The sequence below is a fragment of the Vespa velutina genome, chromosome 8 (genome assembly GCF_912470025.1).
Source record: "Vespa velutina chromosome 8, iVesVel2.1, whole genome shotgun sequence".
NCBI classification, from domain to species: domain Eukaryota; kingdom Metazoa; phylum Arthropoda; class Insecta; order Hymenoptera; family Vespidae; genus Vespa; species Vespa velutina.
In genome coordinates, this window is record NC_062195.1 from 412,512 (window position 1) to 440,000 (window position 27,489).

General features: G+C 42.2%; 2 protein-coding genes across 5 annotated transcripts in view; one reads left to right on the forward strand and one right to left on the reverse strand.

The window, feature by feature from the left end:
* The window catches only part of LOC124950939 (muscle calcium channel subunit alpha-1), a 41,532-nt gene extending 17,403 nt beyond the window's left edge, over positions 1 to 24,129 (reverse strand). For 2 of the 4 annotated variants that reach the window (XM_047498509.1, XM_047498507.1), the window contains exons 1-23: positions 24,071 to 24,128; positions 22,620 to 23,106; positions 10,258 to 10,821; positions 9,471 to 9,576; positions 8,004 to 8,143; positions 7,038 to 7,144; positions 6,746 to 6,898; positions 5,622 to 5,818; positions 5,394 to 5,497; positions 4,277 to 4,440; positions 4,091 to 4,193; positions 3,813 to 3,958; positions 3,591 to 3,664; positions 3,375 to 3,526; positions 3,139 to 3,256; positions 2,984 to 3,076; positions 2,585 to 2,705; positions 2,296 to 2,387; positions 1,216 to 1,382; positions 929 to 1,032; positions 505 to 619; positions 291 to 420; positions 12 to 178 (exon numbers count right to left, since the gene is read on the reverse strand). In XM_047498509.1, the coding sequence (XP_047354465.1) occupies positions 12 to 178; positions 291 to 420; positions 505 to 619; positions 929 to 1,032; positions 1,216 to 1,382; positions 2,296 to 2,387; positions 2,585 to 2,705; positions 2,984 to 3,076; positions 3,139 to 3,256; positions 3,375 to 3,526; positions 3,591 to 3,664; positions 3,813 to 3,958; positions 4,091 to 4,193; positions 4,277 to 4,440; positions 5,394 to 5,497; positions 5,622 to 5,818; positions 6,746 to 6,898; positions 7,038 to 7,144; positions 8,004 to 8,143; positions 9,471 to 9,576; positions 10,258 to 10,604 (2,900 nt within the window). In that variant the 5' untranslated portion in view covers positions 10,605 to 10,821; positions 22,620 to 23,106; positions 24,071 to 24,128. Of the gene's footprint in view, positions 1 to 11; positions 179 to 290; positions 421 to 504; positions 620 to 928; positions 1,033 to 1,215; positions 1,383 to 2,295; positions 2,388 to 2,584; positions 2,706 to 2,983; positions 3,077 to 3,138; positions 3,257 to 3,374; positions 3,527 to 3,590; positions 3,665 to 3,812; positions 3,959 to 4,090; positions 4,194 to 4,276; positions 4,441 to 5,393; positions 5,498 to 5,621; positions 5,819 to 6,745; positions 6,899 to 7,037; positions 7,145 to 8,003; positions 8,144 to 9,470; positions 9,577 to 10,257; positions 10,822 to 22,619; positions 23,107 to 24,070 lie in introns of all 4 variants that reach the window. The other 2 variants (XM_047498508.1, XM_047498510.1) reach the window with 2 other exon arrangements.
* A 2,606-nt stretch (positions 24,130 to 26,735) lies between these two features.
* The window catches only part of LOC124950983 (RNA-binding protein squid-like), a 3,984-nt gene continuing 3,230 nt past the window's right edge, over positions 26,736 to 27,489 (forward strand). The window contains exon 1 of the mRNA XM_047498629.1: positions 26,736 to 27,449. Within this exon, the coding sequence (XP_047354585.1) occupies positions 27,087 to 27,449 (363 nt within the window). The 5' untranslated portion in view covers positions 26,736 to 27,086. The remainder of the gene's footprint in view (positions 27,450 to 27,489) is intronic.

Consider the following 27,489-nt stretch of genomic DNA (forward strand, 5'->3'; position numbering starts at 1 on the left):
ATCTTATTTACCTCCAGACTATAGAAACAAGGGATACGCAGACGACAAGAAGGTCGAGTAGATTGAAGGCCGATCGGCAGAAAGCACCGTCGTGAATAACAAATCCGTACGATATCATCTTCAGGCAGATCTCGATCGTGAAAACGCTAGTAAAGAAATAATCGAAGTAATTCAGGATCTGAAAGATATGAAAAGAGCTTACGAGTGACACATGTTTCGTCTACGCCTCTTTGACATTTCCAAAAAAAATCAGCTTTGCTAACGAGCGATTACTCGTTAAGCTTTTCTACCTGATTTCTGTATGAAGAAGAACTTAATGGATCCTCGGCAGCCAACATGGCCGACGATATCATGATGCAGGCTAAGATCACATTACCGAAGTAGCTGTGATTACAAAGCCAATGACAAAATACTCGAAATCTAAAAATTCAAAGTGTCGCGTTACATCAAACGCAAAGAAAAGTTATTCGATCGATTTAAGATATCAATGATGATTGCATTTACCTGTTGTTTTGAGAAAAAATAAAAAAGGAGGAACCCGGCGGGATGGGTTGCTTTTTCGTAGCCGTGTTGTACTCGGACATTCTTCGTGGCCTGGCCGATACTTCTTGTCCTTCTTCTAACGATAAGATAAACGTTGAAAAATTTGAGAATGCATAAAGAATCGTTTCACCGGTACTCCATTACTTAGGATATTTGGTCATTTTTCTAACGTAACAGGTCAACGTGAAATATTAGAGACCTTTCGATTCGAACGCTGTTTAAAAGTATAAGGTATATAAGGGTGATGGAACGATTCGACGTCCGGTACGAAGGATAAACGATTTTGGTTCGACATACGCACAAAAAAAAAAAAAAGAAAAAAGGAAAAGAAAAAAAAAGAAAAGAAAAAAGAGAGAAAAAACAACAATTCACGCAATCAATTTACCATGTATCTCGTTCTGCTCGGCCTCTTCCTCCTCCGCTTCCTCGTCCGATATTTCGATATTTAAACGAACTTTGTGCGTGTTCCCGTCGTCGCTCTTCTCCGATCTAAAATCGTTCGGTTATATGCAATATGTAATAGATCGCGTGATTGAAATTACAAGGAAGGATCGAGCGAAGGGCGTATCTACATCAAATGGCGAAATTGACAGGAACATTTCGTCGCGACAACGTGTCGCGATAACTTAACGATAGGAAACCATCTAACCAGTAATATTACACGGGGCTTACGTTTCAGTGTCCAAAGCAGCCTCGTAATCCTCCATTGTCTCATTAGGATCGTGCTCCATATCCGTAGCACCACCCTCGTCTTCGCCGCCAGTTTCTCCGCCATCTCCAGCTTCACCGCTGATCTCGTCTCTCGCCGGCGACCCACTGTGAGATTTGTTCTTCTCCGCCTATCAAAACGAATCATCCTTTTCTCCTTTAGACCTTTCGTCGCATCGTTTTTTTTTTTTTTTTTTTTTTTTTATTATACTCCAAAACGTCCGACACTAATCCGATGTTTGTTAATTGCTTAAGAAGCGTAACTTTTCTTCTTTTTTTTTTTTCTTTTTCTTTTTTTTTCTTTTTTTTCTTTTTTTGTAACGAGATCACGTAAATGAAAGACGCCGTTGCAATAATGTAAGTAGATCAAGGGCTTTTCTTTCTCTTCGTACGTTCGTTAGTCGCCGGCAAAAGAATTATTTATTCGTACGTATCGCTCTTCGTCAAGAACTTATGTAGCATTCTTTAAATAAATTTTACTTTCTCCTGGCGCGAAATGCTATTATTTCGTGTCGAATGAAATTTAACATTTTAATCGCTCAGCGTGACGCTCAGCGTGAAAATTTTTTATATTTCTGAAAAACGTTGAAAAAATGATTCTTATAAATCAAAAATATTTTCATTTAGTCTTTGTCGCGAAGCGCTTAAGCACACTTGACTATCTATATATAGTATCACGGGACGGAGAGCGGTGCGTGCACGTAACAGTTCCGAGCTAACGTCGAATAAGGTGGATGCAAAAGATTCATAGCGAGCGTTAAAAGTCCGCTCAAGCGGCTTCGAACATCATCGACGCGAGATACTCGCAAGTGTGTCAGAGCTTCATAAATGGCTATAAAAGCGATCAGTTGCCGCTCCAATTTTTTTCTATGCACTGCCACCAGAACACATTATCGCCATCGCTGACACACGAACGTTTTACATCTCATAGTAACGTCGATACAGGAGGCTACTCGCAGCGGATGGTACAATGATAATAATAATAACAAAAAAGAGATATCTTTTCTCAATATTAAAATAGATTCATTTAGAAATTACACTTACCTCCTCTTCGGCCTCCTTCTCAATGGCCGTTAACGATTCTGCATCTGCGAGATTGTCAACCGCGATGGCCAAGAAGACGTTCAGAAGGATATCTGCGTTGCTTCGTTCGTTAAGGATTTAACGCTCTATTATCGGAGAGAATAATCGTTTCGAGATTCTTTTATTATTAAAATTGTCTCTCTCTCTCTCTCTCTCTCTCTGTCTGTCTGTCTGCGTGTCTGCGTGTCTGCTCGTTGAAGGTCGTAAAAATAATAGCTAACGATAGCCACGAGGAAGGAAAAAAGGATACAGTTACCGCATATGAAGAGAACAATGAAGTAAGTGCAGGCTATAACGCCGGGACTAGAAACGCCCCCGTAAGCTCGAATTCCAACGTACATTACCGCATTCCAGTCCTCACCGGTTAATATCTGTGAAAATGAAGGAGCCAGAAAAGGTGATAACCTTCCGCTAACGAAGATAATTAGAACGAGTATTAGTTTCGTTCCAGGAGCTTTGTTAAATCGTAAATAGAAGAATGGAAAGGAACGCACTAGTAGTTAGGGGTAAAAAAAAAAAGTTGGCCGTGCGTGACTCTTAAACTTTCCACTTACAATTAATTTTGATTAAAATCGTGCTCGTGCGTAAGAACAATTACGTTCCAGTGGTCACGTTTCTTCTTCCTTTCGCGATATATATTTTCTCTTACCTGAAAAACGGTGAGTAAGCTTTGCCAAAAACTATCAAAATTGTGCCTTGGTTTGTCCTGGAGATCGGCGAAATTAAACTTTCCACCGAAAACCTGTAAGGGAATTAAGTTTAGTGAAAAATAATGTGGAAAGAGGGAGAATATTAGAAACGTACCTGCATTCCTAAGAGTGCAAAAATTACGATGAAAAGGAAGAGCAAAAGTAAGAGAGAGGCGATCGATTGAATCGAATTCAACAAAGAAGCCACCAAGTTGGAGAGCGATCTCCAATATCTACAAAAGAATTCAATTTGATCTCTTTGATTTCTCGCTGCGAATGACCGATTTAAATAATTCGTTGGAGGATGGAGTAGCAGGGTGGCAACGAAATGATCAGACGATAGATACTTACTTTGTTACTTTGAATACTCTCAATAGTCTGACGCAACGGAGCACGGAAACTCCGAGAGGTGGCATTACGTTCGTGTTCGTAAGGATCATCTCGGTTATCGAGCCGATCACGACGAAACAATCGAAACGATTGAACAAAGAGACGAAGTAACCCTAGGAGAAGCGCGTACGAGATATAAATATCTATTATATAGCGCTAGCTAAAAGAATATTTTACCTGAAACCCTAAACTGTACATCTTCAGTATCATCTCCATGGAGAAGAGAGCGATGAAAAACATATTGGTGATCTCTGTAATTGAGAAACACAGCAAAAAAAAAACAGAGAGAAAAGGAGAGAGAGAGAGAGAGAGAGAGAGAGAGAGAGAGAGAGAGAGAAAATACAACGTAAAGGAGTATATTTTTTTAAGCGAGGACTCTCCTCGCGCGTTCGGTTTTACCTTGAAAATCGTCCAACCAATGCGGTTGATTGTAATGCTCGGTCGCGAGAACTACGGTGTTTAAAAAAACGAGCACTATGATGAGCCAATAAAAGGCCTGCGATTTCACGGCTTTTCTACAGGCTCGTCGCAATCGTCGATTCACCCTGCAAATTCATCAAGGACGATTCGTTTCATTTCTTTTCCTTTTTTTTTTTTCCTTTCTCGTTGTTCTCGATTCTTTTTCGTGAAATTTTGAAGAAGAACGCACGATAGAGGAAAACACATCGGAACTGTACCTGTCTAAATCTCTCTTCTTTCTCTTCCAAACGGGTTCCTGTTGGATCCCTTCCTCGTCGCCCTCCAATTGATCCGTACTCTCCATTTCGTTTTGTTGTTTCGCTAGAAACATGAGTCGATTTGCGAATAATCCGACGAAGAAAAAATCACACGAGGTAACCTTTAGGTAATATAATCGCACTCACACTTTCCATCTTGTGCTTTGGGCTCGTCGGCTTCCGGCTCGATATCCTCGGCTTGCGTTATCCAATCGAGATATCCTCTGAGATCGTCCTCGATTTGTTGTTTCTCCCTGAGCTTGTGAAAGTCACCCCGAGCCTTTGCCTTCTCTCTTTCCTTTGAGAACTCACTGCATCCGAAGTAAATGCATACACGGATAGCGCCGTGATTAGAGGCATTTGAAACGAACGTAATTGGGCCATTCGTATAAACGAACACGCAAATATATCCACGTCGAAGTATTATCAAAAAGAAACTTAACAAACTCACTGGATCATTTTCGAATTATCATTAGTAATTGGATGATATGACGAATTTATAAGAAAAACTCGTTCTCGCGTATATCTGGACTTGAGCGACGAATAAAACGTAAAAAGAGAGGGAAAATAAACGCCTATCGTCGATATCGTTTTCACGCATCGATCGGCTCGTTTGCTTTGCCGATATGCAACGAAGTGTGTCGATACCTAAAGAAAGAGATATTTATATCTCATCCCCAGTCGAGGATTACAAAACTCCCTTAGGACGGATACAGACGAGCGCATACCTAAGAGATACCTACGCAGCCTATAAAATCTACAAAAGATGGAATCAAACTCGTCGTTTAATGTCGCATCGTATTCGACATTACGTGCGTATAGATGTATACTATTAAATCAACCTATTGTTAATTAAATAATTTAACTGCCGAGAGCGAAGCACGCTTAATATCTTCTGCGAATGTAAAAAGACGAAACTTGATATCAGTATGGAACAGGGAAAACACAGAATACAGAGGTTTACCGTTCTATGCATTGAAAATTATGAGGCGGAGAGGAATAAAGAATAAAAAAGAGAAAAAAACGAAGAAGACAACGCAAAAGTAAAAGTTCATCGATAATGGATCGTACAGTTTCGTACAAACAATGGTAGACGACGCGAGTGGCACTTTGAAAATATTATATACTCCAACGTAGATTTGAAATTCAACCTACGACCACGCGTAAAAATACAATCGGCTTAATTTCTCTTCTATTATTTACAAAGTCGTATCTACTTTTGAAGTCGTATCTACAAATCGAAATTCTTTCGTGTAACACTTACCCAGACAACACACCGAGAATTAGATTCATCACGAAGAAGGCTCCGAGTATAACCATGGAAATAAAATAAATCCATTGCCAAGAACTTCCCATCGCATCTTCTATCTGCGAAAAAAGACGTGAAAAGAGAAAGAGGGGGGGCAGGGAGGGCCGGGGGTAGAAAGGAGAGAGAACGAATAGCACTCTCTTTCGCGAAGAACTCGTTTCAATATCCAAGTTAAAAACTTACGTTGTAAAGTACTTCGGTCCAGCCCTCTAGGGTGATGCATTGAAAGACTGTGAGCATGGCCAAACCAAAATTATCGAAGTTCGTAATGCCATCGTTCGGACCTTCCCAAAATTGATTGCTGCAGTAGAAATCGGGTCCGAGGGTACTGCACTGAAAACCCATAGGACCACAGGGAACGGGATCGCTCATTAGTTCATCTGCGAAATAAAAAACAGATTATCAAATACGTTAGACAATTTTCTGTAAAATTGTTAAACTTTTTATGCTATTCTAGCATCACTTTCGATCGATATCATATCTCAAAAATAGGTCTCGTCCGGGCAATCGAACATTGCGAATTTCTTTCTTCCCTCTTTCCTAGGCAAAAATACTCGCTCGAAAATCATAGTTAAAATGTGAATGTGTTGGATGTTTTTATCTCTCTCTCTCTCTCTCTCTCTCTCTCTCTCTCTCTCTCTCTCTCTCTCTCTCTCTCTTCCTCCCTATCCATCCATCTCTCCTTTCGACCATTAGCTAGACGATCGATCGTCCAGTACGAGCCCGAACTCGCGATAAAATGATTTGGCATGAACAACAGTTCTATTTCATCTCCGATATCCACGACTCGGCTTTCTATGTAACGCCTCCTTGAAGTATTCCACGTAGAAATATATCGTCAGCGACAGATCTGTCGCACGCATATGGCTTTCTCATAAAGCAACTGTTTACCAAGAAGAAAAGATCTGACGCGCGTAAGCACGAGCCACGGTTCTACCGCTAAGAATAATTAGACGGCGACTTGGTTTTGCTACTGGCTGAATCATATCTAAAATAGTGTCGCCTCGAAAACTGTGTTTCGAGGTTAAACCGAGAGTTTCCTTGGGAAACAATATTTTTTCCGTTTGTTTCATCGAACATTCGTGAGAGTTTCTCCAAAAGTTTTTACTCCCGGCGCACTTGCGGATAATTTCATTTCCGTCTCTCCGTTAGCTCGAAAAAAAAAAAAAACGTAAGCTCTAACGAACGTAGGCAACTCTCGCGGCGATCTTTTTTCTTCTTCTTTTCTTTTTTTTTTTTTTTTTTCTTTCTCTATCTCACTCATCCAATCCTATTTCCTCGCTATTCAAAGATACCAAAGTCATTACCAGTCACGTTGTGTCTACACGTCTTGTGCATCTTCCCGGAAAAGAGCTCGAGGCCGATGATAGCGTAGATGATGATGACGAAGAGAACCAACAAGGCAATGTGCAAAAGCGGTATCATCGCTCTTAAAATGGAGTTTAGGACCACCTGAAGACCTGTTGATATCGTATATAGGGCATTAAACGTTACGTGCTTTAATCGCCTTCAATATATTATATACAACTTAATATATCTTTATATATGCATGCACGTTTATTCGCCAACGTGTATTACTCTCTCGAAATGGATTCTTACTTGGTACACCGGAAACCAGCCTGAGAGGTCGTAACACTCGAAAAGCCCTCAACGCCTTAACGTCGAATCCTTCTTTCATAAGCATCGCCAATACCGTGCTCATCATTCTACGAACAATAAAATATGAAAATGTTTTACAATTTGACGATGTCGTAAAACCTTATTGATCAAAATATAAACGTGTTTCTTCGGAACAGGAGTTATTAAGACGGAGCCGATGTCGATGCACGATCCATCGGAAAATCACGGTGATCTTGGAACTTGACGATTTGTAAAATCGAATATAAACGCTTTACATGATGTCAATGCGTTCGCAACGATATTTTTATCGTTACGAGCCTCTTAGATTTCATCTTTTACGACGTCATGAAAACTTTCCTCCTCCTCCTCCTCCTCCTCCTCCTCCTCCTCCTCCTCCCCCCGCAGAGATGACTGCAATCCGACCTCGATGCTCCTCCACCGATTCTTCCAATCGCGCAAATCGCGTTAATTCGATCGAGCGCGGATTACCTATTAATATCGCGCGTTAATAATTATCGCGCTCTAATACGATAATTCCTTTTTCATACTCATTGATCATTATTAATCGAAGCACGAAACGCAAAGACGCTTCGAATCGTTAGAATATCGTATTGTACGATTCTAAGCATCCAGCGAACGAGAACCTATGTCTACTTTTTACGTATCTTTTCAAGTCGGTTAAACCGCGACATGAGGGATAAACCGTCGTGCGCAACCTATCGATCGTTATCCAATGGTTGACCAATTAGATTAGAATCAATAATAGAATCAGCTATTTCATTTCGTCGGTTCAATTCGAATCCGTATAAACGTTGACCGACCAACCGACGACGGAAGCTATCCGGATTATTTGCAATAATTATCGTCAATTTCGAACGTTCGTTATTGCGCGACGATGAAGCTTTTTAAGGTCTTTAATCGAATGAAAATGATATAAAAACTCACCCTATGACGACTATCGTAAAGTCCAGCACGTTCCAGCCGTTGCGCAGATAAGCGCCCGGATGGGCGACGAATCCGTAGGCTATGATCTTCATTATGCACTCGGCCGTAAAAATGACGAGAAATACGTATTCTATCTTTTCCTGAAATTCAAATGATATCGTCTGAAATTTTCTTTTTTCTTTTTTTTTTTTTTTTCTTTTTTCTATCGTGTAAACGTCGATAATCAAGATCGATTTTAATTTCGTAAAAACGGAAGAGGATGGTCGTTGGCAAAATCGATTCATCCGTACGTTATCGTACGTACGAATCGCGTGTGACGTGTATTGATAACAGGAACACACGTCACGTTACTCGCGAGGGTGTAAACATCCGTACGGCCTACGCTTTCCAAGTATCAAGCTTTGTCGTTTTTACCCGAGGAATATAAAAGGCTATCGATTTTTCGATGAGAAGAAAGCGTTCTTAAACGTTAATCGCGTTTTCAAACGTTCCTGCCCATTAATAGGTATATAACAGCGCGTGTGATATTTTTAATCTTTCGCATAGATACGCGCTTTTATAGCCGGCCGTAAAAAAGAAGAACTTGTTTTAGTCGGTGAGCCGAGCTAATTAAGAGTAACAGGTATCTGAGCGAAAGAAGGGAAAATTGCATTCTTAAAAGGCAGAATGCACCACCGTCTCTGACAGCTCTCGGGCACAATGGGCGTCTTGCGAGTTATATACACCGCGTACATATGTATCTATCTAGATGGATGTGCGAAATATAATGGATGCGACAGACGAGCGTCTATTAGCGTCGTGGAAGAGGATTTGTTCTGAAACGTCGAGCCGCTCGACCGTCGTTTGAACAATTACGCGACGCGACCGACGTCTCGCGCAATTTCTTTTTTCTTCTCTTTGTCTTTTCTTTCCCCCCCCCCCGCCCCGCCCCCACCCACCCACTCATCCCTTACCCTTTCCAAAAGCTTCTCGCGTCGAACGCTAAACGCCGAAAGAATAATCCGCCTTTTCGATGTTGTCCCACGGGAAAAAAGATAAGAAATATCGTTTTTCTTTTGTCATCGCTCCGTAAACGCGTATTGTGCTTTCCAATTACAGTGCGGTAGGATGCACGCCGATGCCGACAAGATTGAACAATTATTGAACTTTCAGCTCGAACGACTTTCGTGCCACGAACCCTGCCCTCTTGTAATCGATAACGCGCCACGTTGAAACGGTTCGACGAACGGAACTATCGTCGTCGTATTATACAATAGCTATACAGATCTTGATTATTCTTCTTTTCGGCTTTTTTCTTGTTCACCTCTTTTTTTCCCCTTTCTCTCTTACCCTTCTCTTTCCTTTCTCTACTCCTCGTAGATCCCCGTATCTATCTCATTTCTCCCGAGCGATCTTTATCACGATCGTAAAGGGATATCGACTAGTTGAAGGAGTACCGACTAATTCGACTTTACGACGAGTACTTACCAAATACTGGTTGGTCTGATTAGAATCACCGAACGGATACGGCGTGTAGAAGGCCAATGCGATGCAATTTGCAAATATCGTCATTAAGATGAGCCATTCGAAGGGTCTGCGAGTAAAAGATTCTAATTAAGGAAAACGACGGTCACTTATCTTAATGAAGATTTTCTCCCATTAGCAGCTTCCCAGCGGGAGGTTTTAAAAACCAAGGAATTCTTTTATTGACCCTCATAGGGAACAGAGAATTTTGTGCTAGCTTATTTCTTTCATTCTTTCTTTTTTTGGTCACCTCGCCAAGGAAAATTCTATCTTAGCGTAGCTTACATATATACATGTATACCGAAGCGAGGGAATATCTTAAAAGCATTCTCATAAAATTCTCAGACGGAGCATCGTGGAAATGCGGTCAGGCATTTCTCCGCTATAGGTATCCATCCACTATAGGAGCCATCTCCATGGCTCGCAGCCCCTTTTGAACGAAATTCATGGTCATTCCATTTCGCACCCACGCGCCATTGGACTCATTGCTTTCGCAAATGTTCACCAGTAATGCGTGCTCTCAATGTCTTTTAATCATTTTTTCTACGACAACACGAGAGTATTGTTCCTTCAACGATGTAATAACTAAACTAATCGGTCTAAAAGAACGATCGTATATGGGCGTACCGGGAGACCAACCGTTCTTTCGAAAAGATAACTTTTCTTACGTCGAACTGGACGACGTGAAAAAAAGCGTTCTTTTCCTATTTGTCGATTGAAAAGGTGGAACGACCATAGGATCAAAGGATACTTCCATTCGACGACACCGATGCAGAGCTTTCTTATGGGATTTTGGAGGGGCAGACAAAAGAGAGCCCTGATAGGCCTGTCGGGTGGCGGTTTGCCAGCACGGCGGGCGGGTCTCTTGGTCGCGGCCTTGGGAGCAGCACCGGCCGGAGCGCCGGTAGAAGGACCAGTGGGACCGGCAGGGCCCGTCTGTGAACGGGCCTGATGAGGATCGACGACGGCCGATAGTCCGATCTGCTGGTGCTGCCCGGTGACGGGGGGGGTCGCGGTCGAGGGGGTCGCGGCCATCGGCTGGGAGCCCGGCAGCCCTGACGGAGCCAACGCCGAGCCCCCATCCCCCCCCGCGCTCATCGGTCGGTAGTGTCGAGCTCCGTGCTGCTTCTCCAGCCGAGATCGCTCCTTCTTCTTCTTCTTCTTCTCCTCCTCCTCCTGCTCCTGCTGCTACTGCTTCGAGTACCCTCCTCGAGATACTGTCTTACCACCACGGCGGACTCAATGGCGCACCAACGGCTCACCCAGCACGCCGGCATGCTACGGCACTGGGCTCCTACGAACCTTCCTCCCTGACCTGCAACATATTTTTCTTTTTTTCCTTCTTTTCGAGAGAGCGACTATTTATTATTAATGCTTGCAAACAGAGAAAGAAAGGCATGTAGATCTCGAGTCCACTCCGGATCCACCACATCTTGTCTTTCTTATAGTCTGCATATATATACATATATATATATACATATATATATATATATATATATATATATATATATATATATATGTATATTCATGCAAAGTGGTCCCTCGCGTACCACTCTAATTCGATCCAATCAACAGGTCACACAACACACTCCGTGTGTCCTACCTGCTTGAAACGAGTGGAACTTGTTAAGAGAGGGAGAGAGAGAGAGAGAGAGAGAGAAATTCAGCACGTGCCAAGAGATCGCGCCCGATCCGAATAAAATATTATATTTCGAATTAACCGATTCGCTCATCTATGTGTCCAGGTACGCGCGCGCGGATCTTTCAGAAGAAAATTCGTTTTGTAACACCACACAAGGACAAATTTCAGCGAAGAGTGTATGTTATCAAGGTACAAATTTCCGCCGGATATCACGACTTGGGGAAAAAAATGATGCCTCAAGGCGAGGGCATAAAAAATGGGATGCATACGTTTAGATATTGGAAATTGCGTTAGATTTGCGGTAGGTCGAGTCTATCGCTCGCTCGAATGTGGAGTGATACGAGGAAAAGAGAAAGAAGAAAAAATAAGGGAAATATCGAGGCCGCTAAAGGGTCAAACGACGCAATTACCCCTTTGAGAGCTGCAAGAGCGCGAACTGAGCGAGCAAACGTAGCCACAGCGAGTACAAGGCAATCTAACAGCTACGGCCTTTCTCGAAGCTGCACGTGACTCCTGGTATTAATCGAGACGCGGATGACCTTTTGATCGTTGCACCGCCATAGCCGTAAAAGAAGAATAATCTCTACTATTGGAGGATAAATATAAACCAGTCCATTCGAATTGGCGAACATCGAGCACGTAACGTCGTAGAAAATATTGAAACTAAAAAGTTGCGTGAGCTTCGATAGAAAACACGTGAACGTTGTTGTTACGTGCGTGTCACCAAGCCTGGAAATGATACCGAGCGGAAAGTCCGATACGGTTGATTTGATTCTTTCGAGTGAAATATCCTTTGCGTAGGCCTGGGTCAAGCTCTTCGCGATCTTTATCATTTATTTCTCCTGGATAGACAGACGGGAGCGTTGCTGCTCACCCGATAGAAATTTATTTAACAAGGAAAAGGGTTGCGTTTCTTTGACGAGTAAAGTTAGCCTCGCTCGCTCTATTTTCAAAGAACAATAGCGCACGTCTCTTTCATGCCAGCTTTCCCAGACCCGTTTTCTATCCCAGATTCCTTCTCCCCTTTTCTTCAACTCTGCTTTTCTTCCTCTTTTTTCCTTTGTTTCATTCGATTCGCCGAATGACTATTTTATCGGAGAATTATATAAAAGGACAGGCTTCGTTAAGGATAATCGTGAAAAATGGATTTTCCTTTCTCAACGCGTTTTTCGACGCGTCGCGTCGAAATAAGGATTCCGAGTCGACGATCAGGAAAAAAGCATTGGCGTCCATGTAGACTATTTTTCATGGCTGTTGGATCAATGAGAAGAGCATCGATCATCGATCTTTTAAACTTTTGCGTCCGATTTGAGGAGGATGTGGCACAACAAGAGGAGCGTGGGCCCTCGCCGAATCCGGGAGCTTGGGATTTATAGCCGTACCGTGTGCTATATTTAGTCAGCCCAAACTACTAGAATGCTCTACCTGCGAGCAAGCTTTTCGTACGTTCGAGCTTGTGTCGCGATGCGTGAACTTGGAATCGAACGACAATGCGCTCTACGTGTCCGTTTGCGTTTATTTCTACGCGTCGTCCGCTCATTCAACGCAATCGGCCGGTTTTCCAAACTCGTTGATTGTTGTTACATAGGATCGGCGCGATTCGGATGACGCACTTACGGAAAACGTTTCTGAATCAGAATGATAAAATAGAAAGTGACGGCTGGTGCGCGTTTGAACAAATTTATAGAGATAGTCACGCGACTCGTCAATGAATCAATGCGCTTTTGTCGAAATTTCACTGGTGAATGGTAAATGAAATATATTCGATTTTTCTTCGATATCGATGCAACGCAAACTTTTCGAATGCGCGATTCATGAGAAAAATAAATTCCTCATGATGCAATGCAAATAAATTCGCTTTTAATGAGGACAAACATTTGTCCTTTCGCTTAAGTTTCGTATCTGCGAAAGAGAAAGAGTACTTTTCGTACCGTTCGACATTGCACCGTCGATTTTTTAATCATTTTTTATTCGAACAACAATCGTCCTGATCGATTAAAAGCTACAAAAATGCAAAAAGCGATAGAAAAGGCGATCATCAAAACTCCAAGTTATTGGAAGGTTTTAATTGGATCGCATGATAAAGGAAAAATCACGAGGGAAGTATGGGGAAAAAAAAATAAAAAAAAAAAAAAAAAAAAGAAGAAAAGAAAAAAAAAAGAAAAGAAAATTCAAAAGGATAGTCTTGTGCTTGACTGACAACGGCGTCTATGTCGATGAATAGATACAAAGACGTGGCCACTGTTGTAAGATACATGCCGAGTGGTGCTAACGAGTTATATTTAGTTCGGCACTTTGCTTTCGAGCAAAGGCCGGACTCCCTGGTCCGGTTACCTGCTGCTCGTTCTTCGAGCACTCGAAGCGATCGAAGAACGAGTTTCCCTCGTATAAACCCGACGTATCTACGCCTAGGCAAACCTAATATTACCTATAACGACGAGCCAGGGCCTAAACGATAATAATCCATTTCGAGCCATTAACTTTGTTAAGGCTAATAAATAGAAATCGAACTGACGATTAAGAGCATACTACGCGATTGGTATTTCAGTTATCCAGAATCCCTGTCAAATCTGTGATTGGTTCGCGCAAGAATTTCTGGTATCGACCGATAGCGGTTTACCGTTAATTACGTCTTTCAAGCCTGATAATCTCGTTGATATCGATCCTAAATCGAAATAGAGTTAAACGATAAAAATCGAATTGCGAGCAACCTTGAAATTCTTCGACTCCCACTTTTATTCGTATCTCGTGAATGACACAAGGACGTATGCCGTTTTAAATATGACTTTCTATTTTCGCTACGCTCCTTTTTCCATCTTCTCGCGACATCATCTCGTCGCACGTCTCGTCGTATATTTACGCGAAAATATGCGACATCTTTGAAAACCAAACCACACACGATACACTCGATTCCTTCTTTTTTTTCCCTTCAACTCATTTTCGCCTCCTTTGAAAGAATCTTTATTCGAGCGTAAACTCAGGACTTTTAATTTTATCGTTCGTTAACCCGCCTTTTGGAACTTTTCCTCGAGATATATAGTGTTTATTCCTTGGCCGTAACTACAGATACAATATTCTGACGTTACTTCTTAACTTCTCTAAGGAATCGTTCGTGAAATATGCAGTCACTCGACCTGGAGAGCCTCTTTTCCAACTCCTTTGCGAAGATGAGTTTCGAACTGAACGGTGGAACTATTTGAAAATCGAAATACGCTTTTATATCCACGTGAAATCTTGATTTATTTCGATTGCAAGGCAGAAGGTTAGAAGAAAGAAAGAAACAAAAAAAAAAAAGAAAAATAAAAGGGGATAAAAAAAAGAATTGAATAAAAAAGAAATGGAAACGAAAGAAAAGACACGAAAGGAAAACGAGAAATCTATTTTCTCGTTGTCCTAATACTTGACGATATTTCTTCGTCTCTCGAGAAAAATTGGACGAAAAATTGTCAAACTCGCGGACGAATTTACATCGTATATATTGATCCGCTGTTTGCTCTACCGCGAAACTCGTCGATTCCGGAGACCAAGGATGATTTATAAAGAAGGGAAGAAACGCCATTTGTAAGGTATTTATTGTAATATCGTAAAGGCGTTTGAATTCGTCGTAAGAACGCGTGCCATTTTGCATTTTCTTCGACGTTGGCAAAATTTGAAAAGAACTCCTTTAAACACGATATTTTCGAAATCGAGTTACTCTCGATCGTTCGATTAGACGTCATAGACATAAATAAAAGTCCATGCGAGACGTAACCCTTTGTGCTTGCTTTTGAAATATTCGTCTTTCTCCTCGCTTATAGGCAAAAATTCAAAGCCATCCCAAACGCGATAACAAAATGTTATTTCAATTCGTATTCCGTGCGATTACGCGTATATGCACGCTTTACGATTAAAAAATCGAAATTGTACGCTCTCGAGATCGTTTGAAAAGCATACTTTGTTCGAATCCGTTCCACTTATTATTATTAATGAGAGCGAGAACGAGTGCCTAGCTGCCTCGCACTTTATCTATATAGAAATGACAGAGAAGCGATGCGAGCGCGAGGGATATATCGAATATACTCGAGCGTTCGTATACCTAAGAAAGGAGAAGGAAGAAATGAAACGGGAAAGATAGAGATAGAGGGAAAGAGAGAGAGAGAGAGAGAGAGAGAGAGAGAGAGAGGGTATAAGGAGGTGAAAAGAAAAAGATGTAAAAATATTTCAAATCCTGGGTCACGAAGACTAATCGAGACCTTTGCAATACTGCAGAATGAGCGTTTTGCTCGTTGAAGAGACACTTGAAGGCGCACGCTTTCATTGTCTCCTATCGTTACGAGTGGAAGATGACCTTAAGAGTTAAAACGATGATGACGATACAATGACAAGGACAATGATCACACTCTTTCCAGATCGAGGAAGACTGACAAAAAAAAGTTTCGACTCCTTTGACGTTGAATCGCGAGAGTGATTTTAACGATAGCGCGAGTCAAAGAAATTATCGATTCTTTCGAATACGACGGGGACATGTAAATATCTTTTCATTCTTTGAACGAGCCGAGGAGGAGCGAGGCTTTCTCGAGGATATGTCTAGTGAAACAAACACCCTCGAAATATCGGCCGTAAAAAAAAGTCAAACAGGAAAACGGTATGAATAAATACGCAAAACTATTAAAGTAAAGGTCGTAAAGATAAATCGCGTCACCTTACGCGTTAGTATATACATATTACATTGTACAACGTACATGGAGGACTTTACTTCGACTCGATATAAAGACTGAGGCACGATGACCTATTTGTGGCCGATGAGATGCGATTGAAAAATCCCCAAAGTATGTGCGTACATGGATAATGTCGTAGATTCGTAGATACACATGTGCGTAGATACATATAGGTGAAAAGTAAAGAAGGGTCTCGGGCTTTTTTCTCCTCCACTTCCGACGGGGATTCGGATAAATTGGCGAAAAACGTCAGCCGCATTATCCGAGTTACGAGTACCGTTACTCGGCTCTCCGTCACCCCATCGAACATCCCCTAACTTTCTCTTCTATTCTGTTTGTTTCTGTCTTTCGTCTTCTTTTCCGATCTCTTTCTTTCTTCGCTAATCCTCCGACTTTCTTTTCTTTTCTTCCCTCGTGACTCTCAAACAATCTCTCCGTTACCAATGGAGGATGATTCTTCGACCTTTCGGCCTTCCAACCCCTTCCTCACCTCCCATCTACTTTATTTCATCTACCTTATTCCACCATTATCCCTCGGCTTGGAAACGATAACACACAGCGCTTGTGGTAGAAAAACCGGTTCACCCTTCTACGAAGCTTCGGAGCTTTTCGAAAGGCCAAACGAAAAGCACAATTCCGCTTGGCTCAATCGTTTAACTATTTTAAATTTACCAAGTAGTTATACTTTGGGGAGAGCCACGTGGGACATGTGTGCGAGAATTGTCTGATCTATCTCTCTCTCTCTCTCTCTCTCTCTTCCTCCCTTTATCCCACACCGCCCTGGTAAGGGCGGTTGTCAACCCTCTCTAACCATCGCGGTCGACCTACTTTCGTACGAGTATCTCGAACGATAAGAAAGCAACTTTCGTCATTCTGCCGCTACGAACGTCGCTGATATCGTAAAGGTCAATTCGTTCGGCGCCTTTTCTCGATTTCCCTTCTTCTTTTTTTCTCCTCTTCTTCTTCTTCTACTTCTTTCACAAATACGACGCACATCACGGTGAGACGATGCAGTAGCGGAGAAAAGGGGAGGCATTTATTCGACAAGTTTTCCAATATATTCGGAAAGCGAGAGTCCAATGGAAAGTTTCGAAAACCGGCTTAGTAGAACGAGACGATGGCAAATTATTATCGGTTCGATCATCTTTGTCCTCTGATAGAGATAGAACGAAAGAAAGAGGGAGAGAGAAAGAACCTGCCTTCCGACTACCGTAGATCGATATCTTTACGATGAAATCTCGAAAGGCTCACGGAAAGAGGCTGTCATGGAACCAAAGGAAATGCTATTTCCTTGGTGTTAAAACAGCAAAGCAGATACTCGAGAACGAGTATTGGTATTCGAGGCATTCTGAGATCGGAATATGGACATTAAATCGATGACAACGTCGGACGGATTCTAATAAACAATAAAGCGATGAGACAGACCGTTAGAATTCTTTTTCTTTTCTTTTCTTTTTTTGTCTTCTCTATTTTTCTTCCTTCTACTTCTGCTAATAATTCAATAAAGAAGAAACCAAAGTCTTGCTTCGTTTTCATGGAAAATGCACCGGCGGAAAGAGGATTTTCTGTAGCAAACGTTGAAAGATTTATCAATCTTTTCAATTTGGGATAAAGAATACGCTTCACGAAGGAAGCGTAGTCCTCGAAAGTGAATCAAAGAAAGAGACATTACGAATCGAGACTACGAATTTAAACGTACTTAAGATAGGATTAAATAAATTACATCGGAAAAAGCGATACGATAATGGGAGGAGTCTTATCGTTTTCCTCTCCTTGTTTCTTTTTTCCTTTTCTTTTTATTGTATTTCTTTTTTTTTTTTTTTTTTATTTTTCCTATACATTTCTGAGGCGAGAGAATGCGAGAAAAAAAAATGAGACTTTTATAGAATGTAACGTCGACGAATCGTTTTTTCTTTACTAGCAAACAATTTTCTTTATGAACGTACACCTATCTCTCTATATCTTACGTATATAAATTCAACCTATTCGAAAGAAACAATGGAGATGTATTTCTATGCGGATGTATGCGATGTATAACGTAGGAATAAAAATGATAGAGATACGAATATTTTTCCTAGAGGAGGATATGGAAGAAGTACGTATGCACTTATGAGGAGACCGGATGTGGAGCACCGAGCGAACGGTTAATCCAAGAAACTTTTATTTAGAAAAAATCGCCCGGAAGAAAGGAAAAGATGAAGAAGGAGAGAGAAAAAGGAAAACATAAGAAAGCTCCAACGTCTCTCGCGAAGTTTTCCTTTAGTCCCTAAACCGTTTTCCTCGACTTTTGGTTAAAAGTATCGCTCCTTTCAGCCGATGAATAGTTGCACATTCGCCGCTACTTTTTACGGGATTCTTAACATCAAGAGAAACGATAAATTTTCATTTCACCTTTTAAAAAGCATTAGTCCCTCATCCAACCTGAAGCTACAAAACTGACTTTGTTACAAAAGCGCGTATTGACTTACTCTTCGACCTACTCTATCGTTTGAAAACTTGACAACGACTCGGAGAAACGATTATCTCGAACGCGGATGTAGAATTCAGTCTAGCGTGTCTCGACTTGTATTGGTTCTCGACTGCCTGAAAGCTTTCCTCCGATGGCAGTCCCACATATTCATTTTTTTTTCGCAGCTCGAATCGAAACTCGATGCATTGTTTCGCGATGTACCGACTTTTTCCATTATATTCTTGCCGTTTCTTTCTTTTTTTTTCCTCTTTTGTTTCTTTCTTCTCTACATTTGTTTAAAGCCCCTCCCCCACACACACACACACACTATATATACGATATATGTATATAGAATAGGTTATAGGTAGAGATATTTAACAAAACACGGTATTAGGTTGAGAAACGTCGAGGAACAGCAGCGAGTTCTTGCAATTTGGCTTTGCCTTTCTCAAAAGTCACGGCAGTAGAGCGATCCAACGAGGAATCCTATTTGCAAGAGAGCAACGAGAGTTCGCTGGCGCCATGTCTATTATTTTGCTCGAATTCGAGGTCAGCACATTATTTCGCTTTTATCAGAGGCGTGAGAGCTGGCCTGTAACGCCGTAAATCGTATATAGTCTCTCATCGAAATCTTCGGTCAAAACCGAACGAACGAAGGTATTTAAGCGAATTACAGATTTACGGGATATTTATCGTACAACGTTGTACGATATGCGTATGATTCGCATCTTGATTTAGCCTGCCGATACTAATATATATTGATTTTAGCCGATTGGTATGATTGACGTTGAAATTACCGAACAGTAAACGAACGTTTTAAACATGTATCGCATTTCGAGCGAATCGTTTGACGAACGAATATTCGTTTAGAATATTGGATTAATTGGAGAGATTTTTATATTTAATTAACTAGGATTGCTTTCTAACTGGGACACCTTTTGAAAATATACTTTCGAAACAACCGATAAACGTTATAATCGCTTAACTCGAGACCTGTATAAAATAACATGAAATATTTGAAGAGACAACATTTGTATAAACGTGTATGATATAGGTATATGTTTCTCATCAGCCCCATTGTAACATAACGTTTTGCCACGCTGCAAGATCGAAAATGAAGCCCGAACCCCCGAGGGATGAAATGTCAAAGAGCGCACTTATAAATACACCGAAATCGTGCGCTTATTTATAATACCCTCGAACGAAAGTCAAGAGAATCGATCTTCCGATCGCCGGCGTGTATATACGAAAAGGAATGAGGCGCGCGTAAGATATCGCGATTTTTCATAGATAACGGGGCTCTCCCGGTTTTGCATCTATACATAAATATGTACATATACAATACATACCGCGTGTATAAGAGCTCAAGCCGAGAGAGAGCAAGGATGCACGTTAATTCAACGTGTTTTGTACGATAAAAGATATTGATCGGTAAGTTTCCATCCATGAGGCAGGAGGAGGAGGAGGAGGAGGAGGAGGAGGAGGAGGAGGAGGAGAAGGAGGAGGTGGAGGGAGATGAGTCGAAGTCGGTCGTACGGAGCGCTTGGACATAAAAATCTCTTCTTGCACGGCAATAAGTTTCCTCGGAGTTTGCTCGACGTTCTACTAGCCGATAGAACGACTTTTCGTTTCTTCGAGGTTACCTCGATGACGATAAGAAAAAACGACACTATTTTAAGGCAAATCAAAGTCGATTTGCAACGTGTATCTCTCTCTCTCTCTCTCTCTCTCTCTCTCTCTCTCTAGTCTATCCGATCACCGGTCGTTTTACTTCGCACGACTAGTTTCGTCGATATCGAATATCATTAGCCTGAATATCGCGCAAACACGCTCGACCGAACCTAAGCTTTTGTTTCTTGAACGTATGAAAGAGGTAGAGATGGCTCGGATAATGCATATGTGCGAGGGGAAGAGAGAGAAACGAGCAGTTTTTTCGTTGGATCTAACCAAGTGCCAAGCACGGCTGAAAATATTGTATTATTGCGGATTCGACGGCTGGCAAAAGGAAAAGAAATAGGCTAGTTTTTACGAAGCGAACAGTTGCCAGTATCGACCTAAAATTAGCTAGCTATCGCCAGAGTCGACTAGAATGATTTAACGAAATTCGATTAAAAGTTACATTTTCTTCTATTTCTAAAATAATAGAGAAAGTAATACGTAAGAACGTCGTCGGCATCAACGTTTCACGACGTCGGGAGAGGACTTTTGTTAAAGTTCATCGCACGTATTACCCGGTAAATCCCGCGCATTCCGTCCCGCAAATCCTTCGTTCTTGGCAAAGCTGTCGGATGAACGAATACGTTAAGCGACTTTTCGGAGCGGTCGAAAGCCTTACGATGAAATACGGACTAAAGCAGCCTCCTACATAGTTTATCTTTTTACGTTTTTTCTCTCTCTCTCTCTCTCTCTCGCACACATATCTATTTATCCGTTCTTTTCTCGATACATACTCTCTCTCTCTCTCTCTCTCTCTCTCTCTCTCTCTGTCGAAACCCGTTGGCTTTTCTACGAGCTCCCGTATATTTATTTTATCGCGATCCACATTCGCATACGCACGAATAGGAAGAAGCAACGAAGGAAGAAAAAGACGTTCGTTAAATTTATCGTAGAACGTGCACGAGAAGAAAGCCGAACGGGAAGGTAAAGTTGCCAGAAGAGTAACACAGACTTCGGTTTGGGCCTCGGTATTCATCTTCTTGGGCCGTACGAGGACGGAATTAGGTCGACCACCCACCCTCCGAATCCCTTGTTTCCGTCGAGCTCTTCGCGTTATCTGTTTTATCGCGTTGCACGTGCTCGAATCAATAATTTCGGTCGAGAATCCGTAACGAAGAATAAAATTTTGGATAAAGGCACGCCTTTAATGTCTCACGCATGCAAAAGGATACGAGCCTGATAAAAAAAAAAAAAAAAAAAGAAAAAAAGAAAAAAGAAAAAAGAAAACAAAAAATGCGGCGTTTGCTTTGTATCACCAAATGTAATCTCCGTATTAACTCTTTGTCAAGCGACTAGATTAATCTGATCGAACGGTAGATACAAATTTGCTTTCATATATTTATAATGAATATTACCAAAATAATCTGCGTACATAAACATTTTACATAAACGATCCCCATCCTACATCCGCGATGCAATAAATAATCATATTTTCCTTTCTCTCTCTCTCTCTCTCTATTTCTCACCGTCTAAAATTTTGTCTCGAAAGCATTGCACCGTTTACTGGGTCGCGTTTTGCGCGTCGAGTATAGTAAAATGACGTACGTACTATATAAGTACCAGAAGTCGTGCGTTATCCAGGACGGAAAATACGCGCGCCATTTTAATAACTGCCACTTCGAGAGAGACCTATGTGCGTTCGCGAGTAAGCGAGCATGTGTATGCGTACATGTGTATTAACGAGAATCCGCATAGAAAAGCTAATTTCATATTTTTCTTCTACTCGTTTTCGCGTGAAATCTCGCGAGTCCGGTTGATCGACCTCGACGCTAAAATTACTTTAGTAGCGTTCGGTATTATCATTAAATAGATATCTATCTGGCAATCGGGTTGACCGTCGGCGGCACAGCTGCTCCGCGCTATTACTCGAATTTATTATATCCTACATTTTTTATAACGATAGCGAGAAAACCGAGAAGAGAATAATGGAAAGTGCAAAGAGTGCAAGTAGGTGCCAATTTATTTACGATATCCCAATGAAAGAGGAAATTGTTCGTACCTATGCTCTCTGACGTGCAAGGCTCTCGTCAATAAAGAGGTTCGTGTTAAAGAGCGACTTTAATATGTAGAGTAAAGTTGAAAGAGTGCTTAGAAAAAGGTCGCCTTGCATCGGTACGTTAATACTTTGACTGATACGTAAAGAATATTTGAAAAACGATTTACAATTTCCTGATATACGATGATCCGCGTTCATCTCGTCGAAGACGTCTTTGAGCTCGAACGGAGCGATTCCAAGAAAAGTTGGCAAATGTTCATCGAGGACCGCTCGATGAATCATCTGGATTATAGCCATTGGAATTTCGGATAGTAAAGTCCGATACTACGAATTTATTATGCAGGAGACGAGGAAGAGGGGACGAAACACGCTTGATTCTCCTCACGAGTATCTAGGAAAGAAGTTTTTCTCGCAGGGTTAGTAGAAAGATGAAAAAAGGAAACGGAGAGAGGAGCGACTCTTCCTCTCTCTCTCTCTCTCTCTCTCGCTCACTCACAGAGTCCGTTGACCGAAGCGTACACGTTCGCTCGCTAGCTTCTTGAAAAAAATAACGTCGTCGTCGTCGTCGTCGTCGTCGTCGTCGTTGCCTCTAGTACCCTCGAAAAAAACTTACCGCATATCTTTGGAAGAGAGAACCGTCGGTGGTAGAGACGATCGTGTGCGTATCACGTGAGCCGGGCGTATCCGCTCCTCATATCCGTCTTAAACGCGATGTCGTTCGCGCTCGATTCGCGTCCTCTCTTCTAGTACCAGGATAGAAGATGACTTTTTATCCTCTTTGTTTTTCTCTCGCGAGAAGAAAGAGCGTCGTCGAAGAAAAATAAAGACGGTTCAAGCGTGTAACCGGAACTTGCACCGGAACTTGCCTTCTTCTCTACTTTTTCTCGTATTTCGCGTAAGCTCTCGCACCGACGAATTCTTTCTTTTTAAGGACGCACCACCATCGTCATCACCAACACCACCATCATCATCATCATCACAAACGGCACGCCAAAGATAACGTAGCACTAGCACCAGTAGCGAGCAACGTCACGATCGTCGTCGCTACTCTCTATCTATCTCTTGTTCTCGCTCTCTCGTGTAAACTTATAAATAGATATCTGGGTACGTTCGATTATATTTATATATATGTACCAACGTATACGTGAGCAGTACGCGTATACATATATATATATATATATGTATGTATATATATATATATATATATATACACGCGTGAAAAGAGAAACGAGAGAAGAGGTGGCGACGAAGACAACTTGGAAGTTGGACGTGTTCGCGGCACTACAGGGTAGTTTATCGCACCGTGTTGACTCCTCTTGTTCTTTCGGTCGTTTGGTCTGTCGGTTTGTCGGTCGGTCGGTCGGTCGGTCGGTCGGTCGGTCGGTCGGTCGGTCGGTCGGTCGGTCGGTCGGTCGGTCGATCGATCGGTCGATCGGTCGGCCGGTACGATCCTAAATCGGTTGACGCGCGAGCTCGATCGTTTCCGGGAAGAGAGGCTCGTTAATGGTGCGCGAATTTACCTCTCCCTATTCTTTCCCTTCGAGCGCGCCTCCTTCCGGATCCGCCGTGGACGCGCACGAGGGCGGATTGCAGAACTATGTCGAGGTAGTATTATCGTACGCGGCCCGTGTTTCTTCGTAAATCCATTCTTTTCTTATCTCTATTTCTAGTTCTCTCCGACGCACACGTCAACGTCCCTTTACTTGTCTCTCTGTCGGCCAGTGCACCCTACGAATATGTACGTCTTTCTCTTCCTCTCTCTCTCTCTCTCTCTCTCTCTCTCTCTCTGTCTCTCTCAGTCTCTCCCTCTCCCTCTCTTTCTCTTTCAAAAGGAAGTACTTTCGGTGGCGGGCAGAGAAAGAAATGCCGCAAAAAGAAAAGAGACTTGGAAAGCTTAGCGAGCTTCTCTCTCTCTCTCTCTCTCTCTCTCTCTCTCGCTCGCTCGCTCGCTCTCTCTCTCTCTCTCTCTCTCTCTCTCTCTCTCTCTCTCTCTCTCTCTTTCTTTCTCTTTCTATCTCGTTTGACGAAAGGATCGTTGTTAGATCTAAAACGAAAGACACGCACTAATCCCGAAGAGACGACGATTAAGACGACGACGACGACGACGACGACAACGACAACGACAACGACAACGACGACGACGACGACGGCACACGACACGCTCGAGTCGACGATACGTCGCCGGCTCGACGCCAGCGACGCCTGGCGTCGCGACGCCCCACCCCCACCACCGAGTCGACGCACCGTCTTTTCTTCCTCCTCTTCCTCCTCCTCCTCCTCCTCCACCTCCTCCGTCTCTCTTCGGCCAACACCATCCGCACCTTTCCCTTTTCACGCACGCGCGCGCGCCTAACAAAGAGACAAAACAGGGTGGAGAAGGTAAATGTCTTTTTACCGATATACCCATCTATCTCACCATGGACGAAGATCCAGTCTCGAAAAAATCAATGGGACCAATTTTTTCATATTTTTCTTAGTTTTATTTTATCAGCCACTCATCATCGTTATTGATATTATTTAAGAAATATGTAAATACTTGATTTTCTATGGTCCCGTTCATTTGTCGACTACGAGTTTCGAGTAATTTTAAAGCTAAGGAAATATCTGTCGCATTATTGCGAGAGAGCTCGTAGCGATCATTAGCGCGAGTACAAAGAACATTGTACCCTGGGGAAATTAAAATAACGTAAGTGGAGACCTTACGAATGTACACGTACGTTTGTACGGTCGCGCGTAGAAATACGCCCCACTCTCTCTCTCTCTCTCTCTCTCTCTCTCTCTCTCTCTCACCTTCTTCTTTATTACGTACGTAAAATATATGTTAATTCGTGGGAATGACATGTCGATATGGAAATAAGTATAAATAGTAAGTGGAAAAATTGTTGTACGATCGACGTTTATGTTAAAAAAATATTTGCCTTAATTAATGATATTATAATCAAAACGAATGCGGTACATGATCATTTTGTGCAAAAGTTTAGTATTAAAAGTGTTGTTCCCCGTTGTTCTTCAAGGTTTCTCTCTATTCCAGCGTGCGATCGGCGAAAGAAAAGAAAGAAGAATATACGACTAAATATACGACGCAAAGCGCCATGATCACTGAACCGAATTGGCAGAGTGAAAATGACCCTTTGCCATAATGCGTACAGCGCCTTATTTCGCGGGCGTCTGTGTTATGTATGTCCTATCCTGAGAAAGAAGGCGCTTCTTGTGCTCGAATATATAGGTCAGAGTCAGACCGTGCGCGTCACGCGTCACATTTAACCGCACGATGCATTCCCTATCCTTAATTTACGCCCTTATTTTAGATGACCGCATCGTTTTAAATTCACTCGACGCAATCCTCCTTTCGTAGATTCTTAATCGCTTAAATGCTATGCGATTGATTCATGTTCCGTCGATTAGACTTATATTCTAATAATAATATCTCATAAGAATAATCGATGTCAAAGGAGAATAGTAGTATACCATATTCCTTTCGATTTAATTTCGAAACGAATATAATTCTCTCATGTGAGCGCGTATTATTATCGTCGATTTGAAAAAATTCGAATTGGCTCGTCGAGAAGGACTCCTGGCGCCATCGAACGAGTTTCTTCTCGATTAGAGAACGAGGTAGTACGACGAAACGTATGGATAAAATAAAAGATAAAAAGAAAGAAGAGAAAAAGGTGAAAAGACGTATAAGAAACGTATGCGCGTATATACAGGTTGATTAATAGGGATATCGCGATTCTACAGATCGTTTTTTGTTATCTGCTTTTAAAATTCTCTTCCCGCGGGCAAGTTTTTCGTCCAAGTAATGTACGCCTTGCCTATAATTAACGGCACGCCTGTTTACTCGTAGAACCTTATGCTATTCTTAAACTCTTCCACTAAAGAAAGGATAAGCTAGGGTTACCGAAGAGCTGAGTTTTATTTATATAATCTTGGCCTGACTGTATTTATATATTTAACACGTGTACTCTCTCTCTCTCTCTCTCTCTCTCTCTCTATCTCTCTCGTGATTTCGCCAAGTACGGACAAATACGTATCTCGATTCTTCGATCGGATATTATCAATGGACGTGAAGTCGTTGTCAAAAGTAATTCGAATAACGGCTCAGCGTAAATTCCCTCTGGTAAATGAGATTGTCGTAAATATAAATAAATAAAATGATTCATATATTCTCGAACTTTGTTCGAGCGTAAGAAAGAACAAGGGTTAATGGCGTTAACGTCCAATGTAAAACAACGATATCGTAAAGCGAAGGCGAATGATTTTAAACGCGCGTTTTCTCTTTGAAGACGAGATGACAGTAGACGACGCGACGCTAGACGATGCGACGCGACGCGAAGCGAGAATAAAGAGAACTCGATGCGTCCTACGCGAACAAAGGCGCTCGCACATTGGTCGGACTTGCTTGGACCGATGTACGGTTTTCTCTCTCTCTCTCTCTCTCTCTCTCAAGGTCTTACGAAAATCCATCCTCATTAGTAAGCGCAAAGAGGGTGGATAAAAGAAACGACTCGATGACGTCGTCGACGAGAATGGTAATAAGAAGAGCGTTTATTTATTTATTTATTTATTTATTTATTTATTTAGAGAGAGAGAGAGAGAGAGAGAAAGAGAGGAGTCATATGTAGGTGTATGCGTGAGGCTACGCGCGAGCACACATACCTTCGTCCTCCCGCTCGGTCGGGACCACGTTTCCACGAGTGACGCGAAAATTTTCTATAATTAATCCTGAAACGAGGAGCGGAAGCAGTGCTCGGTATTTCCGGCGAGCGTCCGTAGTATTAACCATTGGTAAGAGAGAAGATGGCGGCGACCGAACGGAAGGAGCCAATAAGGTAGCTCGACGATAGCGTAGAAAGGGATCGGAAACTGTCGTTGCTTCTCTTTCTTTCGGTCCGTAAAGCCGGCACCAGCCACCGGTTCACCGTACGAACCGACTGTGACGCGTGCCAAGCCATTCTCTCGAATAATTCGCGTGCTTCATACGTTGCCGATTCGTCTTTCCCCGCTCGAAGGAATATCACGATCGGTTTTACCGCGTATCTCGTGCCAGCAATTTTTCGAGTAAGCTCGCGCGTAGACGATGGCGGCGGTTGAGTGTTACCAAAAGCAAGCTCAGGCCGAGAGCACCGGACAACAGACACAGGGCCAACAGCAGCAGCAACAGCAGCAGCAGAAGCAACAAGAGCAACAGCAACATCAGCCAACCGCAGGAATTCCTGGAAAGGATGACGAGCGTAAACTCTTCATCGGTGGGCTCTCTCGAAATACTACCAACAAGGAATTGCTCGATCATTTTGGAAAATTTGGCGAAATCGAAAGCATTACCATCAAAATCGATTCATACACAGGCCTCTCGCGAGGCTTTGCTTTCATAGTTTTCACCAATCCAAAAACCATCGACAAGCTTCTTGCGTCGGGCGAGCATTACATCAACGAACGTAAGGTCGGTATTTCTATCACCTAGTACCGTCGAATTCTACGTA